Source organism: Brachyhypopomus gauderio, chromosome 1 (assembly GCF_052324685.1).
Source record: "Brachyhypopomus gauderio isolate BG-103 chromosome 1, BGAUD_0.2, whole genome shotgun sequence".
NCBI classification, from domain to species: domain Eukaryota; kingdom Metazoa; phylum Chordata; class Actinopteri; order Gymnotiformes; family Hypopomidae; genus Brachyhypopomus; species Brachyhypopomus gauderio.
Genome location: NC_135211.1, coordinates 52,642,126 through 52,664,179, shown reverse-complemented (window position 1 = coordinate 52,664,179; position 22,054 = coordinate 52,642,126). Strand labels below are relative to the sequence as shown.

The 22,054-nt window shown below is 45.2% G+C and overlaps 1 protein-coding gene across 12 annotated transcripts in view; it reads right to left on the bottom strand.

Moving 5' to 3' along the window:
- The window catches only part of nrxn2b (neurexin 2b), a 580,834-nt gene that overhangs the window by 399,844 nt on the left and 158,936 nt on the right, over positions 1-22,054 (bottom strand). For 11 of the 12 annotated variants that reach the window (XM_077019139.1, XM_077019095.1, XM_077019103.1 and 8 more), the window contains exon 4: positions 5,736-5,765. The exons of the other annotated variant lie outside the window; for it this stretch is intronic. In XM_077019139.1, coding sequence (XP_076875254.1) covers positions 5,736-5,765 — 30 coding nt within the window. The remainder of the gene's footprint in view (positions 1-5,735; positions 5,766-22,054) is intronic. 12 annotated transcript variants of the gene reach the window in all.

The window sequence follows — 22,054 nt, the reverse complement described above, 5'->3', positions numbered from 1 at the left end:
ATGAATGTTGTCAGCAGCATCAACTCCTTGTGTAGTGGCACCTGCCAGAAGCCTGATGTCGCGTCCAACTTGGTGAAGAACCTGGCTCCTTCGAGTTTGGCCAGTGTTTCGTCCACCGCAGGCAGGATGTGTCTCTCTCTGATGACATTTTCATTCAGGTGAGTCAGATCTACGCATATTCATATTTTTCCTGAGAGCTTCACGATTGGCACTATGCCCGCGCACCACTCTGTGGGTTCTTCCACGTGGGCTATGACCCCCAACTTTTCCATCCTGTCTAGCTCCTCTTTCACCTTGGCGCGGAGAGGAATGGCCACTCTCCGTGGTGCTGAGAGTGCGTAGGGCAGGGCACCTTCTTTAAGTTTGATTTTGTATTCACCCTGGAGCTGCCCTAGCTCTTGGAAGACATCTGGGTATGTTGAGCGGAAGGATGCCTCGGTGTCATCTATGCTGTTCAGCTGAGGGATCATGTGCAGTCTCCGGATGGCAGGGAGGCCCAGCAGAGATGTGGTGAGGTCTTTTACGATGTAGACCTCCTCCTCGATCTTTCTGTCTCCCCTCTGGATGACTACAGTCACTCGCCCCGTGACATTCAGAGTCTGGCTTGAAGGCCCCAGGAGAGGCCTGCTTGCTGCTGTGCAAGTGCCATGTTTGTGTTCATCATATTCCGTCTCGGGAATGGCAGTCACAGAAGCACCCGTGTCCACTTTAAAGCATACAGGCCCGCCATTTACAACAAGTGTCTCAGTCCATGCAGATAACTGTGGGTGGTTGATAGCTCCCAGGTAAGCTGCTGAATTGTCCTCCTCTATGGAATCTAATTTTTGCGCAGCTCTGCACACTGCAGCAAAGTGCCCTTTCTTTGAACATTTTCTGCACTCGACGTCCTTTGCTGGGCAGTCCTTCCAGGAATGTTTTGGGGATTTGCCGCATTTCCCACACTGTTTCGGCTTGATTGTGTATTGCGGGAGAGAGCGGTTGAATCTCTGCACCGACTTTTTCCCGCTTACCTTTCTCCTGGATATCGCATCCACTTGCTCCGATGCCTCAGTTGACCGTAGAACTGCCTGTTGCTTTTTTACCTCTTCGTGCTGCCTCACTTGCGTTATTGCCGTCTTTAAATCCAACTTGGCATTTAGCTGCATGTTTTCCGACAATTTTGCATCACGTATGCCCACCACAATCCTGTCTCGGATCAGTTCCTCACGCAGGACACCGAAATCGCAGTGCTCGGCAAGCTTATGCACTGACGTGATAAAGCTCTCAGCAGATTCGCCGACTTCTTGGCATCTCTTATTAAATTTGGCTCGTTCGTAAATTACGTTGTGGGTGCCAACAAAGTGTTCGTTAAAAGCCTGTATAACTTTGTCGTAATCGTTCTCTTTATCTGCCTCTAATGCGAACGAACTCAAAATGTCATCGGCTTTCTCGCCCATTGTATAAATCAGAATTCACCTGCAAAGCGTTATCCTTATCTTTCAGTCCCGATGCAATTCTGAAGCGCTCAAAACGTTTGATCCAGGCTGGCCATGAACTTGGCTCGTAGACAAAAGCTGCGGGTGGTGTGATAGTGAAGATGTGATCCATACTGGAGTCGTTAGCCGATCGCTAGTTTCTTAGCTTTTGCAGACTTTTCCCGCACAACTTTCTCACCATCTCACGACTCACCCCTCACTTAACCCACAAGTTACTGCCCCGAATAGTTGTCAAAGTTATTCCATCGACTCTTCCTATCATGGGTTGTTGAATTCTGACACCATGTATTGTTCCTTATGCATATGTATAATAACGTTTCAGGACCAACCGTCAGGATATATTATATATATATATATATATATATATAATATATTATATATATTATATATATATATTATTCTCTCTCTGCCCACTCATTCCCAGCACCCCTAATGGTCATCTCTAACCATTACAGGTCACTCCGATGAAACAGAGTCCGCGAGGCACAAGAGGGCTAGGAAGGGGACGTGGTCTAGGAGGGAAGCAGAGGTCAATCGCAGGTAGGGAATGCTCAGTACGCGACATAGTTGGCAATACTTTGCAACCCGGAAGAGTGAGGCAGATGCATAAGTAGCGAGAAAAGGGGGTGTGGCAATGAGGGACAAGTAAAGAAGATCTCTCATTACGAGCGAGATGCTGTCTCTAACATCATTATTGCAGAGAACTATGTTCAGGTTCTAGAACAACATACGCTAGACGTCATCTCTTTCAGGGAAGACCCTGCATTTTTCAACAAGATAATGCCTGACCACATTCTGCAGCAATCACAACATCATGGCTACGTTGGGGAAGGATCCGGGTACTGAAATGGCCAGCCTGCAGTCCAGATCTTTCACCTATAGAGAACATTTGGCGCATCATAAAGAGGAAGGTGCAACAAATATAGCCCAAGACGATACAGTTAGAGGCCTGTAAAAGAAATGAATGGGAGAGCATTCCTATTTCTAAGCTTGAGAAACTGGTCTCCTCTGTCCCCAGATGTCTGTTGAGTGCTGTAAGAAGAAGAGGGGATGACACACAGTGGTAAAAATGGCCTTGTCCCAACTTTTTTAGGATTTGTTGATGTCATGAATTTTTGAAACAACATATTTTTCCTTTAAAATGATGCATTCTCTCACTTTAAACTTTTGATCTGTGATTTGTGTTCTATTATAAATAAAATATTAGATGTTGGCACCTCCACATCATTGCATTCAGTTTTTATTCACAATTTGGAATCCGGTTTGTACTTCGCATATCTTGTTCCTTTTTAAGTATTTATTAGTTACATTTCAAAGTCAGTACTGCAGTAGGTATGGGACTTACAGAAGACATACTCTCCTACCACATTGCAGCAGTAAACATTGAGTATTAAATGAATGACAAAATAGACTTTAACTAAATAAACTAAGTAAACTAAATAAACTATAACATTAACTAAGTAAAGTAAAATACTATAACCAAACAAAATATAATGCAATAAATACAGTATAATCCAGTAAAGTGGCAAGTACAGTAAGTTGGTGTATGCGCTAACAGAGTAAAAGATTGCAAACCAGTGTAAAACGTAACAATGCACACAGTTAGAGTATGACCTGCAATCATGAGCAATAATGTTTAGGCTGTAAAGTGAAAACGTGCATGGAGTGTGTAACTGCAACTGTAGACGGACGCATTCACAGAGAGAAGTGAGATTTATTATGGGCAAATCCTATATCTGAGTCATGAAGGGTCCAGGGTCATTACAGTACGGCAATCCGACACAGAAACAAAACCAAGACTTAAACACGGGCTAGACATGACGACAAGCACAACCATAAAACAGCACTAGAGACAAAGCGAAGAAACAAGCCTAGATTTCAACATTAACAGTGAACAAACTTACTATAACCTTGAACTAACACCAAAGGGATCTTAACAACATGAAATAATACAGAAACACAGAGCCAGTACTTACAAAAACCAAAGAAACAAAATACCAAAGACAGGCATTAAATACACAGGATTAACAAGCACACAAACCAGGAAAAGGTGACTAAACTTAAAAAGAGGCAAGAAGATGAGAAACGAGCAGGAGGGAACGAAACAAAAAGAGGGAGGGGCTAAACAGAAGATTGACAGAAGGAGGCGGAGCCAACCGTGACAGTAACCACATTCTGTAAAGCAGACTACAAAGCGAATTAGTGTGAAGTCAACCAACACACACACACGTACCAACACACACACACAACACACACACACACACACACACACACACACACACACACACACACACACACACACACACACACACACACACACACACACACACACACAGCCTGGTGGATGAAGCTGGCCTTCAGTCTCCTGGTCCTTCAGTCTGGTGGTCCTGAGGTCCTCTGTGATGTTCACACCAGTGGTGCCGTGTTGCTGATCCAGGAGAGGTTCTCTGTAATGTTCACACCCAGGAACTTGGTGCTCCTCACTCTAGTTTTTAGTTCTTACTGGAATTTAATTCTATTTATTTTTATGACTATATTAGATATAGCTTTTTAAGTGCTAGATATTGTCTATTGTTATTATCTCATGACTGCAGAAAAATAATTTATGTTCTTATTCAACAAAGAAAGGCAGTAGTATTTTGCTTTGTAATTAGATGTAGTCCTGCAAAACCCATCAGGGTTAAAAAGAGAACATGTGATCCCAGCCTCCATAAAGAGAGAGATGGAGGATACCCCACACAGTGCGGAGAGGGTCCTGCACCTTCTATGGCATTTCTTCAGTTGTTTCACCATTCACTGCAACCAATGCTGATGTAAACACCCAAGAGAAGTGTTTACTTGTGCTCATTTTAACTAGCACCATCCCCAAATGAATTGAACGGTCCAGCTGTATCAGGAAGGGTGGTTTCATCCTCATGGTGGAATGAATCAGCTACTATAGTTACAAGCTCTCGATTGTGAATGCATGAGTAGTCAATGAGGACCTGGTCCAGTGCAGCTGAGCAGAGGCTGTAATGGTGGAAAGACTGATTCACATATGGTTAGAGTGAGAAAGAAATGTATTCAGAGAGAGAGAGAGAGCTAAAGAGAGAGAGAACAATTGATAGATACAAAAAGGACACAGAGAGGGGAACAGATAAACAGCAAGAAAAGGAGAAAGCAAATGAGAGTGAAAGAGAGAGATGGTTTAGGAAAAAGAGAGAGAGAAGTTTTAGAGAAAAGGTCATCCAGCTCTCCAGCCAGTCAGGCAGCTGCAAATCTTTCAAACACACATCCCTTGATGACTGAGGAACCATGTGGAACCCTGAGGAACCCCAAGGAACCCTGAAGAACCCTGTGGAACTCTCATGCTTCCACAACCTCAGCCTACTGGCTGCAGCCTTCTCAGATTTGACTCCTCAAACGTGAAAGTTCAGCAAGAGCACAGGACTTGCTCAGTGGAGCACTGGGTTAGTATAAGCATGCACCTGTAGGACTTCCTGTAGTCCTTCTAGGAGTGAGGACAGTCGTGGATGCTATTGTCAACTGCCTAACATCAAATGCCAAACAATGAGAATGACAACAGAGAAGTCTGGCGGCCTCTGTGCATTCTTAACAGGTTCCAGCGAATTGGGGCACCAACATTTCAGCAGCAGGTGACATTTCACATCACATCATTTCAAACACTGTCACAACTCAGGCAAGACGGCGGGATAAGAACAAAGAAATACCCAACGAAAAAAAGCGTTACCTTCGGTGGGAGGAGCCACAGTCAGAGAAGGGTCTTCAGGAGAAAGGCCAGAGATCAGGACAAGAGTATGGTGACGGCGTTAGAGAAACGCAACGGGATGGGGGGGGGTCACAAATAAACCAGAAAAGATGACAGGAGTAGGAGAGGATGGAGGCGGGGCAAAGGAAGGAAAGATCAAATGGGAAGCTGAAGGGAGGAAAAAGAATAAGGACAGAAGGGGCGGAGAAAATGACAGAAGGGGTGGAGAAAAGGACAGAAGGGGCGGAGAAAAGGACAGAAGGGGTGGAGAAAATGACAGAAGGGGCGGAGAAAAATACAGAAGGGGCGGAGAAAAGGACAGAAGGGGCGGAGAAAATGACAGAAGGGGTGGAGAAAAGGACAGAAGGGGTGGAGAAAAATACAGAAGGGGCGGAGAAAAGGGACAGAAGGGGTGGAGAAAAGGACAGAAGGGGCAGGCAGAGAGGAGGAAGAGGACTGGGAGGAGCCAAGAGGTCCCCCTGCATATTAAAAACGAGGGAAGGAAGCCATACCTTGGTTGCTTAGTGTCAGGTGCGCCAGACCTTGAAGGAAAGAACAGAACAAAAGGAAGGAGGGAACAGAAGGTCATAACGGGCACGGGGAGAAACCAAACAAGCCTTGTCACAACGTTGGACTGCAGTTTGTGACAGACATCCTGGGGCAGACACGGATGTCGGAGTTGAAGTACAAAAAATCAAATCAAATCAAATAATAAAGAGAGAAAGAAGAAGAACAACGACAACAAAAAACCCAAACAAACAAAATATCAAGCAAACACTTCTGAAGAGGCGAGGGGGACAGGAGAAATAAAAAAGCATTTCCCTCAGAGCAACCCTGGGAGACATTGCCCACTCAAATGCTTTTTTCTTTCTCTGGAGTACTTATGGAACACACACATGACTGTTTGGCAGAAGGAGCAGTCTAGGTCTAACTCAGCCCCTGACCTGACCCTGACAGAGCAACACACCTCTCTTTACAAGTCCAAGGACTCCTGGAATAGGGCTGGAGATACTACATGAGAAGTAAGGGTGAATGCATTCTGTTAACAAATCACATCCCAGAGAGGAATTACCTGTTCTAGAGCCTGAAGAGATGATGATCATACAGACTGCTGTCTACAACTTATCCAACCAGCCTCCAAGCAGAACGAATGGTGTACATCTCACAGCAGTGAGGCTCGTTTAAAACACAGTGTTGAATCACAATCCACCAAGGACCATTCCGCATTATTGTTGAGTAATCACTAATAAATGCAGAGATTTACTCAACAATAAAGCCAACCTTATTCAGCCTGTTAAGAAAGACAAGAAGCCTTATTTGTCCAGAGTGTGAAAGAAATACTGACACTGTAGCTGGTTGAAATGTGACTTTTACCTCAGACCACAGCAAACCAAAATCATAGAATAGCTCAACCAGCAAACTCATCAAAACTGTACCACCGAGCTGACGCCCCGCGCTAACATAGACAGGAGTAGCATAGACAGACACAGTAGAGAACTCCTCGAGGACAGCAGAGGATCACGTTAAGAGATGATGTGAGATCTTCACCAAACAATAACAACATCATACACTGAAAGAAAAACACAGCTCGACTGAGTTAACTGCTTAAACAGCAAATGCTTGTTGGAACATCCCTTAGTATTTCAGAATTTTAAATGTATGAAGTAAAGCATGAAGTCGTTTACAGTGCTACATCCTGAACACTGATAGAGTCTGAACATTGGTACAGTGGTACAGTGGGAAGTGTTAGATGAAGCTGGAAAACAAGTTGCTATGGGAACAACTTTCCTTTTGGTGAATAACTTTCAAACGCCTCTGGGAACATGGGGTAAAATATTAAAGGTTTTTGTTTGGTCCAGAACTCGAGTGTTGTAGTAAACATCCAGAAATGATTTAATAAAACAAGAAACAAGTGATGAAAAATCACAACCCAGACCAACCAGACCTGATATCAGACACACGTGAGTGTGTGGCCCTAACTAGCATTGACGTCCCATCACATCTGAATGACATAGCAGAACACCTGAAAATGTTTCAAGGACAAACCTACAGCTGATCTGGAAAACGTGTAGCTGTTGTCTGTGATTGTGGTTTTCCTTGGACAGGTTTGACCAGACCTGCTCAAAGTCTCATGGGTGACTCATGGGCCTGAAAAAAGCAACATGGGAGACATACTGACCAAGCAATCAAAAACCAAGCACTGACATACTGACCAAGCAATCACAAACCAAGCACTGGCCTACTGACCAAGCAATTACCAACCCAGCACTAACCTACTGACCAAGCAATCACAAACCCAGGATTGGCATACTGACAAAGCAATCACAAACTCAGTACTGATCTACTGACCAAACAATCACCAACCCAGCACTGACCTACTGACCAAGCAATCACAAACCCAGCACTGACATACTGGCCAAGCAATCACAAACCCAGCACTGACATACTGACCAAGCAATCATAAATCCAGCACTGACCTACTGACCAAGCAATCACCAACCCAGCACTAACCTACTGACCAAGCAATCACAAACCCAGCACTGACGTACTGACAAAGCAATCACAAACCAAGCACTGACATACTGACCAAGCAATCACAAACCCAGCACTGACTTACTGACCAAGCAATCACAAACCCAGCACTGACCTACTGAGCAAGCAATCACCAACCCAGCACTGACATACTGACCAAGCAAACACAAACCCAGCACTGACATACTGACCAACCAATCACAAACCCAGCACTGACTTACTGACCAAGCAATCACAAACCCAGCACTGACCTACTGACCAAGCAATCAACAACCCAGCACTAACCTACTGACCAAGCAAACACAAACCCAGCACTGACATACTGACCAACCAATCACAAATTCAGCACTGGCCTACTGACCAAGCAGTCACAAACCAAGCACTGACCTACTGACCAAGCAATCAACAACCCAGCACTAACCTACTGACCAAGCAATCACAAACCCAGCACTGACATACTGACAAAGCAATCACAAACCAAGCACTGGCCTACTGACCCCGCAATCACAAACCCAGCACTGACATACTGACCCCGCAATCACAAACCCAGCACTGACATACTGACCAAGCAATCACAAACCCAGCACTGACATACTGACCCCGCAATCACAAACCAAGCACTGGCCTACTGACCCCGCAATCACACACAGGCTTCCTGGGGATTTGTCCTTTGTTATTTGCCATGTTGTCTATTCTTGTTGGTTTCTTCTTGGCTAATAAATGTTTAAGACACAGATGAGAACCACCTGCTTGTAATACTGGAATGAAGAACTTGTTGTTTATTTGATTGTTTCTTCCTCTGACAGGCGAGTGACGACAGAGCAGGTCTGAAAAGGGCCACCTGGCACAGTTTATTGGTTTAATCATTTTCAGTTTACGGTTTTAAGTGATTTTGTATTGGTGAGTAGCATGCAGGCAATCAGCTACTCACAGACATCAGTTCACTCAATCAATTCACAGCATCACTCTCAGACATGAAAACCAGCCTGAGTGAATCTCAGACCTGCATGTCTGCACAACAGGCGTTATGAAGTCATTATTTTAATCAAGAGCCCGCAGAGGCCCGACAGACAGGGCCAGCGTGGCTGGTCTGGACATCCTTGCTGTGTTGATATGGATCTGTTGCACGTTTCCTTCAATGTATTTAGAGCTCATGGAGTGTTTCTGGAGCCATCCCACTGTGATAAGGCACTGACAGGAAATGACACGGAGAATGTGGAGGAAATGAAGACCGTTTCGAGGAGAAACGCGGGGGGAGCCGCGTGGACCATTGGTAAAGATTAGAGACGCGGACACGCGCTGAACCAGAAAACATAGCAAAGCAAAAAAGAGCAAGAGAAAGAAATACAGAAAGAAAGATGGACAACGCAGTTCTACTTTAATCTCTCTAACTAATGGGAAATCAGGAGATGAGCAGATCCATCATCCCTACATACAGGACGTACTGTACAGAGTACAGGGAGGGCATACAGAGCAGGACAGGGGCAGAGAGCAGGACAGAGAGCAGGACAGAGACAGAGAACAGGACAGAGAGCAGGACAGAGAGCAGGATAGGGACAGAGAGTGTCGTGGAAATTTCCTAATAAATGGATGAGGACTCAGACGTGGTTAAATGATTAATTAAATGATTAGTAAGCTCCCCCTGCTTATATACAATCTTAAACACAATTCAGCAGGTTATCTTTAGCACAGCATGTTCCAAAACATAAGCGTCCAGCAGGCTACTTTGTCTCACATGTGTGTATCTCCTAATATGGACTTCCCTAGAGTTAGCGGAAGCAACTGATGTATCAGTTGAACACAGAGAAAGCTAAATGACCCAAGACTAGTAGCCTAGTGACTACCAGTTAACAGAGTGCTCTTACCCTCAGCACTCTCCCTGACCTGGGTCACGTATAGCACACATGCATAATTTGAACTAAACATGGTTACACTGAATCACACTACTTCATTATTGTAGTCCTCCTGCTTAGTCAGAATGGACATGTCCAAAATCATAAAGTCCATAATGATCTCTTATAATAACTAAACATGATCTAATCAATGATAATTAGTCAATAATCAATAATTTCTCTCACAAGAGCAAGACAGAGACACAGAGCAAGGAAGAGAGCAGGACAGAATTCAGTTGATTTCCACTGACTTTACCCACTTTACCCCTCTAAAATTAAGGTAGCATACAGTGGCTTGAAAAAGTATTCATACCCCTTGACCATTTCCATATTTTGTCACATTACAACCACATACATAAATCTATTTAATTGGAATTTAATGTGAAAGACATGAGACTGGGGTGGAGGTTCACATTCTATCAGGACCACCACCCTGAACATAAAGTCAGGGCTACAATGGAATGGTTTAAAACCATTCATGTGTTAGAATAGCCCAGTCAAAGTCCAGACCTAAACCCAATAGAGAATGTGTGGCAAGATCTGAAAACTGCTGTTCACAAACACTATCCATCTAATTTGACTGAGCTTGAGCTGTTTTGCAAAGAAGAATTGGCAAAAATTTCAGTCACTAGAGGTTCAACAGGTAGAGTATGGTAGAGCAGGTAGAGTATTTTTTATTACTATTGTTTACCATTTTGTGTTGATCTTTCACATTTAATTCCAATGAAATATATTAGTTTATGGCTGTAATGTGACAAAATATGGAACATTTCAAGGGCTATGAATACTTTTGCAAGCCACTGTATATATTCCAGTAATCAAAATACAGCATGGTATGAATCACTTAAAACTCAAGAGTGTAGCCCTAAACCCAGTCCCAGAGTATGGCAGAGTATGGTGAAGCAGGTGGAGTATGGCAGAGCAGGTAGAGTATGGTAGATTATGGTATAGTATGGTGGATCAGATGGAGCATGGTATAATATGATGGTAGAGGTGAAGTAAGGTAGAGCAGGCAGCAATTGGGTCCTATCTACTCAAAACCCCCTGGTGGCTCACACGTTTCAGCCCTGGGTAGCCAACCCACTACAGAGTATGGTAGAGTATGGTCGAGCAGGTAGAATATAGTAGAGCAGGTAGAGTATGATAGAGTATGATAGAGCAGGTAGAATATGGTAGAGCAGGTAGAGTATGGTAGAGTATGATAGAGCAAGTAGAGTAAGGTAGAGTATGGTAGAGCAGGCAGAGTATGGTGGAGTATGATAGAGCAGGTAGAGTAAGGTAGAATAAGGTAGAGCAGGCAGAGTATGGTAGAGCAGGTAGAGTATGGACGAGTATGGTAGAGCAGGTAGAGCATGGTAGAGTACGTTTATAAAGCTTTGTGCTGGGACTGCATAAATAATATTTATGTAAGCATTTTTATCATAAATGAATATTAAAGCATTGTACTCACACCTGACGCCCTTTGGTCAAACCTGACTTATGACAGAGGTCACTAAAGGTCACTGTCAGTGTACCCAGAGAGCAGGAGTCCTGGGCAGTCAGGCAGCAGACGGTAGAGTACAGTGGTGCTGTTAGCTGTGTTGGATTATACCGGCTGTGATATACGCAGCATAGCCCAGCCTGACTAGGGTAGAGTGGACCTAAAGCAGTGATCACCCACTGGGAATATGTGTCGCTCCACCAGAACCAGTCCAATCACCTTGTAGACACAGCCTGCTTGACTGACAGGTGAAATATCCCAGTTGGGAATCTGCAGAAAGACCTAATGATCACTTAGCAACAGGACCCCTTTGATGCTATTAACCGTAATTCTGGCTGTCGTCAAGGTGATGACTCATGAACCTCTGCATTGAACATGGCCATCTCCGATTGGCTGAGAATGAGTGAGTGTCAGATGGCGGCAGGGGTGCTAATTAAGAGGCGTGTTCATAGCTCCGCCCTCTTCCTCAATGCTGAGAACAATCAGGCATCTGCAAGCACAGTCTTGCTCTGTGGACAGCACAGCGTTCACGCCCACACGGATGAATCATACACTCACACGGATGAGTCACATGACCACACGGATGAATCACATGACCACACGGATAAGTTACATGATCAGCACGCCAGTGAATCCAGACAAGGCTGAACTGGACACAGCAGTCCACTCAGAGAGGGCGGGGTTACACTGAGACAGGGCAGGGTTACACTAAGACAGGGAGAGGTTACTCTGAGACAGGGCGGGGTTACACTAAGACAGGGAGAGGTTACTCTGAGACAGGGCGGGGTTACTCTAAGACAGGGCGGGGTCACTGAGACAGGGTGGGGTTACTCTGAGACAGGGCGGGGTTACTCCGAGACAGGGTGGTGTTACTCTGAGACAGGGTCACTCTGAGGCAGATATACTTTAAATACTCAAATGCTGATTTGAAATGAATTGTCAATCCTGTCCTGAGTCCTGTCCAATCAGTAAGATTGACAATCCTGTCCAAAGTAACAACCCACGGCCTTCAACTCGAAGTGGCTTCAGTGGGTCACATGACTTGCAGGTCACATGACCATGATCACTTGAGTTCGGCAGATGTGCCACTAATTTGGCAGTGATTCTGTTCCAGGAGGACCGAAGAGCAGGACACACACACACACACACACACACACACACACACACACACACACACACACACACACACACACACACACACACGCACGCACGCACGCACGCACGCACGCACACACACACACACACACACACGTGCAAGCTCACACACACACACACACACGCACACACACACACACACACACACACACGTGCGAGCTCCCACACACAAACGCTCTGCTGCCTCAATCTACGGAAGTGCTAGACCGACGGCGCCGGCGTGTGTGTGCGAGCCAGGAACAGGGTGGCAGCAGGCCCACGTGGTGGATCTGCTCGCCGGGCCGCCGGCTCCATATGGCAGCCCCCGCAGCACGGCGCCGAGACATATGGTCCTGCACACGGGCCCAGAACAACACGGCCCAACCGCAGGGTGCCGCCACGCCATCTCCCCGAGAGGCGCCTGCTGGCCGGAGCGTGAGCAGCTGGGGCCTCTGGGACCGCCGGCACCGTCCGTGCCTGGCACCGCACCGGTCCGGTTCAACTCCTGGCCATGTGGGTGGCCATGTTGGTGGTCATTTGAGCACAACAACACTGCACAAGCTGGAAAGGCAGCGAGTGGTTCCTCGTCTGATGTTTCCGGAGAGACTCCGGGCCTTTCTGGACGCCCGAGCAGATGTTCAATTTGTCTTCAGAAAAAAGGCGTGCAGGCACACACAGGTTTTCTGTGCCTCGCAGGGCAAGTGTGATGTGTCTGGCGAGAATGATGAATGTGATGAGTGTGATGATGGTGAGCATACTGAGTACAGAGGGTACGAAAACTATTCAGACCCCTTTGAGTGCTTCACTCTTTCTTTCATTGCAGCCATTTGCTAAAATCAAAAAGGTTTATTTTATTTCTCATTAATGTACACTGAGCACCCCATCTTTACAGAAATTTAGAAATTTTTACAAATTTATAAAAAAAAAACACATGGTCATAAGTATTCATACACTTTGCTGTGACTCATATTTAACTCACATACTGTCCATTTCTTCTGATTCTCCTTGAGATGGTTCAACTCCTTCATTAGAGTCCAGCTGTGTTTAATTCAACTGAGTGGATTAGGAAAGGCACACACCTGTCTATATAAGACCTTACACACCTGTCTATATAGGACCTCACACACCTGTCTATATAAGACCTCACACCTCACACACCTGTCTATATAAAACCTTACACCTCACACACCTGTCTATATAAGACCTCACACACCTGTCTATATAAGACGTCATACCTCAAAATGAGAATCATGAGGTCAAAGGAACTGCTCAAGGAGCTCAGAGACAGTACTGTGGCAAGTACAGATCTGGACAAGGTTACTAAAGAATTTCTGCAGCACTCAAGGTTCCTCCATAATCCTTAAATGGAAGAAGTTTGGGATGACCAGAACTCTTCCTAGACTTCGGAGCAACCCTGACCAGCCAAACTGAGCAATGGTGGGAGAAGATCCTTGGTGAGAGAGGCTTCAAGAGTGCTCTGGACCTCAGACTGGGCAGAAGGTTCAACTTCCAACAAAACAATGACCCTAAGCACACAGCTAAAATAACAAAGTTACTTCAGAACAAATCTGTGACCATTCTTGACAGACCCAGCCAGAACCCTGACCTGAACCCAGTTGAGCATCTCTGGAGAGACCTGAAAATGTTCACCAACACCAAGGATGAATGACAGAGGATCTCCAAACCCAGGTGTGAAAAAACTTGTTGTTTTTCAACATGACTGTACTAGCTCAAAAGGGTGCTTCTCAAAACTGTGAGCAAAGGGTGTGAATACTTATGACCATGTGATATTTCAGGTTTCTTTTTAATAAATTTGCTAAAATTTCTACATTTCTGCTTTTTCTGTCAAGATGTGGTGTTGAGTGTGCATTAATGAGAAATAAAATAAACCTTTTTGATTTTGGCAAATGGCTGCAATGAAACAAAGAGTAAAGAATGTAAAGAGGTCTGAATACTGAACACCGAATACACCGTATGGTGGGTATGGTGAGTACAGTGAGTATGGTGGGTATGGTGAGTACAGTGAGTATGGTGAGTACAGTATGTATGGTGGGTATGGTGAGTACAGTGAGTATGGTGAGTATGGTGAGTACAGTGTGTCTAGTCAGTACAATGTATCTGGTGAGAATGGCATTGACTGCATGTCTGTCCATTGCCCTGTCACACCTGGACAAGTGTTAATGACAGCAGGGACTCAAGCAGCACACACACTGCATTTGGTCTGAGACACACACACACACAGCAGCCATTCTGATTCAGAGACACACACACGCTAGAGCAGCCATTCTAATTCAGACACACACACGCTAGAGCAGCCATTATAATTTAGAGACACACACACACACACACACGCTAGAGCAGCCATTCTGATTCAGAGACACACACACGCTAGAGCAGCCATTCTAATTCAGACACACACACGCTAGAGCAGCCATTCTGATTCAGACACACACACACGCTAGAGCAGCCATTCTAATTCAGAGACACACACACACACGCTAGAGCAGCCATTATAATTCAGAGACACACACACACACGCTAGAGCAGCCATTCTGATTCAGACACACACACACGCTAGAGCAGCCATTCTAATTCAGAGACACACACGCTTGAGCAGCCATTCTAATTCAGAGACACACACATGCTAGAGCAGCCATTCTAATTCAGAGACACACACACACACTAGAGCAGCCATTATAATTCAGAGACACACATACACACGCTAGAGCAGCCATTCTAATTGAGAGACACACTAGAGCAGCCATTCAAATTCAGACACACACTCATGCTAGAGCAGCCATTCTAATTCACACACACACAAGCTAGAGCAGCCATTCTAATTCAGAGACACACACATACTAGAGCAGCCATTCTAATTCAGACACACACATGCTAGAGCAGCCATTCTAATTCAGACACACACATGCTAGAGCAGCCATTCTAATTCAGACACACACATGCTAGAGCAGCCATTCTAATTCAGACACACACATACTAGAGCAGCCATTCTAATTCAGACACACACATACTAGAGCAGCCATTCTAATTCAGACACACACATACTAGAGCAGCCATTCTAATTCAGACACACACATGCTAGAGCAGCCATTCTAAGTTGGAGACACATAGCCAAACTGTTTTTTTCATCTTGTGACACACCTGTGGCAGATCACAGAAAGGAGGAGATCAGAAGAACCCTCACACACACACACACACTGGGAGGTCAAAAGAACATTCACACACCCAAAAAGAGATCAGAAGAACCCTCCCTCTCCCTCTCTCTCTCTCTCTCACACACACACACAAACACACACACACACACACAGAGCGAGGTCAGAACAGAGCCTCACACACACAGGGCAGTGTTTCACAAATACCTATATTTACTTTAACTGGATTTTTTTGAAGGACAGTGACCAGTAAAGCAAAGCAGTGGCGATAAACATCACATTTCATTTTTGAAAAGACACTTTACTCCGTTAATCCAGCAGAACAAGGAACATCTTACTGGCTGCCTGTTGCTTGGCTGCCTGTTGCTTGGCTGCCTGTTGCTTGGCTGCCTGTTGCTTGGCTGCCTGTTGCTTGGCTGCCTGTTGCTGGCTGCTTCCCGCAGGTGTCTGCCCCTGGAACACACACTTCCTGGTGTCGGTGATGGGGGCGTGTCACAGAGAGGGCGTGGCACTCTGAACAGGTGCTGGGGCTGCTCTTCCCAGACGGTTACCTACATCCTCTGGATACGGTACAGGATCAGCAACAGTGCAGACCCGCAGGTCAGCGTCCCGCTGTGCTCAAACACGCTCTCTAGATGTTCGGGCAGAATAAGTAAGTTGTGGAGGGGATTTCCCTGTGCCTGCGTGCGCTGATGCTGAACAGACACACAGTGACAGAAGCTGAAGGACTGATTTGCCAATACGTTCATTTAATAGATGTTGCAGAGATAATTGTGTGTGAAGGCAAACATAGATCACGCTCGGCCCATATATAATGGATGCATCTCCTACGCTCCTCTCAACATTTCTTTCTCTATCTCTTCCTCCAATTATACGAAGACGTGGACGTAATTTAAAATACGTTAATAATTCACGGAGGGCGAGCGAGGGGGGAGAGGAGAGAGTATCATAACACATCAGTGTGTCCATGATGGATTAAAAGCTCTGTGTCTCTCGTCCCCCTTGCTGTCAAATATTAAAGTGGGGCGTGCCTGGTATCAGAACGAAGCAAAGACCTGCTCTAAACACGTCACCTTCAGTGGAAGACCAAACACATGATGAAGCAAACCCTTTGTTTGATGCTTCGTGTGTGTGTGTGTGTGAGAGAGAGAAAGAGAGAGAGAGAGAGAGAGGAAGAGATACAGTCCTGTGTGAGTATGGGTGAAGTAAGCCGTCTCAGAAACGATTGTCATTATTGCCCTTCATGGTCTTTTGTGGTGCTAATGCTGCTAACATGCCAGGATATCGACCAATTAGCAAGACACTTCACACACTTGTAGGGATTTTGATCATTGCAGAGTAATTACCCAGAATCCACACCAGCGTGGCAAGAATGAGCGAGACAGAGAGAGAGAGAGGGAGAGGGAGGGATATATAGAGAGATAGAGAGAGAGAGAGAGATAGGGAGAGAGACAGACATGGAGAGAGAGAGGGAGTGATGGAGAGATGGAGGGATGGAGAGAGAGATCATTCAGTGGCTGATGGTTCTCTGGGCAGGCAGTTAAGATCACATCAACAGCAGACATGTAGAAGCTCACATGATGACCCTAACCCTACAGCCTACACTAACACTAACCCTACACCCTACACTAACCCTAACCCTACATCCTACACTAATCCTACACCCAACACTAATCCTACACTATACACAAACCCTATACCAACCCTAATCCTACACTAACCCTTATCCTGAACCCTATTATCTTAACCCCAAAAATTAATTCTAACCCTACACCGTACACTAACGCTACACTAACCCTACACCTTCACTAATCCTATCCCTTGTTGTGTGTGTGTGTGTGTGAGATCTTCTAAGTGTGATCTTTTATCTTCTGATCTTGTAAGTTCTACAAGACCTTCATAAGATTCTTCTGAACCGAGAAAAAAAAATTGCTTCCAAAGTGAAATAATGAAATGTAGAGAGCAGAGTGAATCATCCCGTGTAGCACATTTTGTTCATTAAAACACGTCTACTTTGCCAGAGCTACCTCACTGAATTAATTAAAAGAACACACGAGAGTGGCAGAGGGTAGACGCTTTTCACAGCTGTTCTGTCTTAATTAAACAACTGTAAACAATGTAGTGTATTTTCAGTCTACTGAAGGGCTCATGAGCAAATTCAGGGTGCGACTTCTGATCAGGAGAGCAGGCTAAACAGACCACACGCTTCACTAAACAGACCACACGCTTCACTTAACTGACCACTAAACAGACCTCACGCTTCACTAAACAGACCACACGCTTCACTAAACAGACCACACGCTTCACTTAACTGACCACTAAACAGACCACACGCTTCACTAAACAGACCACTAAACAGACCACACACCACTATACAGATCACACACTTCACCAAACTGACCACTAAACAGACCTCACGCTTCACTAAACAGACCACACGCTTCACTAAACAGACCACACGCTTCACTAAACTGACCACTAAACAGACCACACGCTTCACTAAACAGACCACACACCACTATACAGATCACACACTTCACTAAACAGACCTCACACTTCACTAAACAGACCACACACTTCACTAAACTGACCACACACTTCACTAAACAGACCTCACACTTCACTAAACAGACCTCACACTTCACTAAACAGACCACACGCTTCACTAAACAGACCACACACCACTATACAGATCACACACTTCACTAAACAGACCTCACACTTCACTAAACTGACCACACGCTTCACTAAACTGACCACACACTTCACTAAACTGACCACTAAACAGACCACACACTTCACTAAACAGACCACAAAACAGACCACACACCACTATACAGACCACACACTTCACTAAACTGACCACTCAACAGACCACACACTTCACTAAACTGACCACTAAACAGACCACACACCACTATACAGATCACACACTTCACTAAACAGACCTCACACTTCACTAAACTGACCACACGCTTCACTAAACTGACCACACACTTCACTAAACTGACCACTAAACAGACCACACACTTCACTAAACAGACCACAAAACAGACCACACACCACTATACAGACCACACACTTCACTAAACTGACCACTCAACAGACCACACACTTCACTAAACTGACCACTAAACAGACCACACACCACTATACAGATCACACACTTCACTAAACAGACCTCACACTTCACTAAACAGACCACACACCACTAAACAGACCTCACACTTCACAATCAGTTCCTCCCACATGCAGACATACTAGTGAGAGAGACACTAAGAGAGCTAAAATAATTTGTGTGTGTGTGTGTGTGTGCGTGCGTGTGTGTGTGCGTGTGTGTGTGTGTGTGTGTGTGTGTGTGTGTGTGTGTGTGTGCATGCACATAAACATTTTGCTTTTAGCGAGCCAATTAGTGTATTCAGGGGCCTATTCGAATAGTAGAATCTGGCACACTTGGATTGGGAGTAATCTGGAGTAATCTGGAGTAATCTTTGGAGTAATCTCTGGGGTAATCTCTGGGGTAAACTGGATTTAGAATCTAGACCCAACCACAAACCCAGGGTACAATCCAGTGGCCATGTCCAATCTGATCATGACCTCACAGTGCACAGCCTCTAAACTCTACAGCACCCAGGGCAGAGCTGTACACACACAAGACCAGAACAGCACACCTGCACTGCTACTGGAGAGAGAACACTGGCTCCTTGTGAGGAAAACTCAGACCATTAACCGTGAGTGAGTGAATTACAGCCCAGAACAAAAAGAAAGAGTATTATCTTTTAACTTAAGTGTCTTTCTCTTTTCTACAGATCTAATGTGCTGTTTACAGGCCATGAAATGAGCAGTGCTGGCGTTTGTCACGGCAACATGTGCATACACGTTACAAAAACAAGACGCTCTCTAGGGCCCCCTGGGGGCACTGCGGGAGGCATGGCGATGCTGCCGGGAGACAGTGGAATGTTTTGTTGTCATGGCGCTCTTTGTCGGCTGACAGCGTGATGTGACATACTCTAAGTATTCCTCACCGTCAGTGTTCATGCTAGCTTGCTTCTTCATCGCAAAAATGTCACATGGTGGAAATGTGACATTATTGCTGGCAGGGGCATTATGGGAGAGATGCTGCTTTGACTTGTGGGAACCCGGGGAAGGCGTGTGAAGCTCAGAGTGTTCACACTGGCTTGCCTGGGGCCACGCCCACTCGCCTGGTGCCACGCCCACTCACCAGGGCCACACCCACTTATCTTCCACTTGCAGATCGGGACAGGCCATTTTTCTGTCCACAAAATGTGACCACCTGAGCTTCAACAACTGTTAACTGTGCTCCTTAGTCTTTAAGTATAACTGTAATCCTTTTCCCTCCATTATGACAACTCCATTTACTCCACAAGATTGCACACCTGTGGTTTTAAGTAAAAGGCTTACATGAGGCAGAAAGAGAGCAAGAGAATGAGAAATATAGAAACTGAGATCAAGAGGCAACTGGAAATCTTCAAACTCTTTTAGGAGACTGCGAGATCTCAGCACATCCTCTGCTACATCCTCCCCCCTCACGTTCTTCCATCTGTTTGCTAACTAACTTCCTCTCATGAACAGGCTAATAGCAGAGTCACTTCCATTTTCTTAAAACTGGCGGCTGTTTCAAAAACACGCAGAAAAAGGCATCCGCGGCTCTCTGGGCCAATGAAAAGACGACCAATTAGCGAATCGTCCTGATGCCTCTTGACGAGTTATTCCGGCCGGGGGACATCAGCCAGCGGAGAGCAGCTCTGATCCGAAGAGGCCCGTTCTGAAGAGGCCCGTTCTGAAGAGGCCCGCTCAGAGCGCTACGGCCCACTGGCAGCTGCTTGTTTGGATCACAGCGTCCGCCCCGGTCCCTCGTCTTCCTCTGTGCTCTTCCTCTCAGCTCATTTCCCTAAATTGAATTACTGACGTTCTACCCCATTGCACCTCCTTCCTCTGCTGCTAATGTGCAGTCGATTATGCGCTTTCCAAATTTCCCTCCCATCCGTAATGGCGGGGACGAGGGGAACGACGGCAGAGCCGGGAGCCGCTCCTCCTTCAGCGAAACTCGTCCGCGAGAGCCGCTCTGTTTAGAGAGACTCCGCCACGACCGACTTTCTAAAGTCGTCTCCATCAGCCCTGGGGTGTTTGTTAGCAGTTAATATCTCATCTAAATGATTTCCATCTAGTTTTACATTACCACTCAGCCCGGATGCACGTAGGGTAATGGAGCGAGGCCCTCTCCAGGAGACAGGAAGCTAGCGGCTGGTTGCTACGTGCTGTTCCTGTTAGCGGAGTAAGACTCGTGTCCTCCGTGCTGGGGGGGGGGGGGGGGGGGGGGGTTCTGGGACTCAGCAGGTATGACTCAAAAACGACAGTAATGAGAAGTTAATGTTTTACTGCGGTGGCGTGATGCTAACGGGTCCTAGTCCCCTGGCAGTGAGCGATTACAACGCTGCCCGCGTGGCTCTCCACCCTTAGGCGTCTTCAAAACTGCCTGCAACGAACACATGGAGCGAACTGACAAAAGAGCCGTAAAATGCTTATCGTGACTTCACCAGTGATATGGTATACTGGTAACTATATTTTGCCATATCAAATTAAATGACTATTCGAATAAATATGTGACACTGTTCTAGACTAGAAAGAAACTACAAACACAGGCAAGGAACACATAAAAACATCAACAACAACAAAAAATAACAATAACGAGAGATGAGAGTAGCATTAATAATAATCAAAACAATATAACAATGTATTATTATCACATTTAATGATATATAATAATAACAATTATAATAATAATTATAAATTTTTATCATTGATTATTCATTATTATTATTTTGTGTTTGACAGATCAGAGGACATTCTAATTAGTTGCATGACAAGACATTTTTTTAAGGTTGATTTGAGAAGCCATTATTATAGCTTCTGATTTACTGATAATTTAATGTTAATCTCCTGATTTACTGATAATTTAATTTTAGTCTCCTGATTAACTATTAATTTACCATTAATCTCCTGATTTACTGTTATTTAATTTCAAAACAATTTCTAGCTCTTGGTGTTTTCATTCAGGAAAGGGGACAGAACCATGTGGGTGTGGTCAGGAAAGGGGACAGAACCATGTGGGTGTGGTCAAGAAAGGGGACAGAACCATGTGGGCGTGGTCAGGGAATGAATTTGTGTAGCAGTAAAACACATTCTGATTAAGAACAGGGCTGCCCTCACTTTAGCCTAAATGTCTCCACTACTACAAGCTGAAGCATGTAAATACAGCAGAGTGATGTGTGAGCCCTGGGGCACACCAAGACGCCCACCAGTGCGGCATGACCAGAATGACGTGATGTTGTGAAGTATCGGTACTGCAAACCAGATTTCCGAGTACATTTTAAAATGTCAATGCATTTTGTGCCAAAGGTGTCAGTAAAGGTGTCAGTAAGATCCAGAGTCTATTCAACATTCCCGAGTCAGCTGTAGCTGATATGTAATTTAATGTAGTTAATTTGAACATGCTGAATTTGAGAACTTACAGGTCACTCCTATAAAAAATAAATGTTTTACAAAATATGCATGAGCAATATCTCCCTTCCAGTGGATATGCAAGGATCTGACAGTCAGAG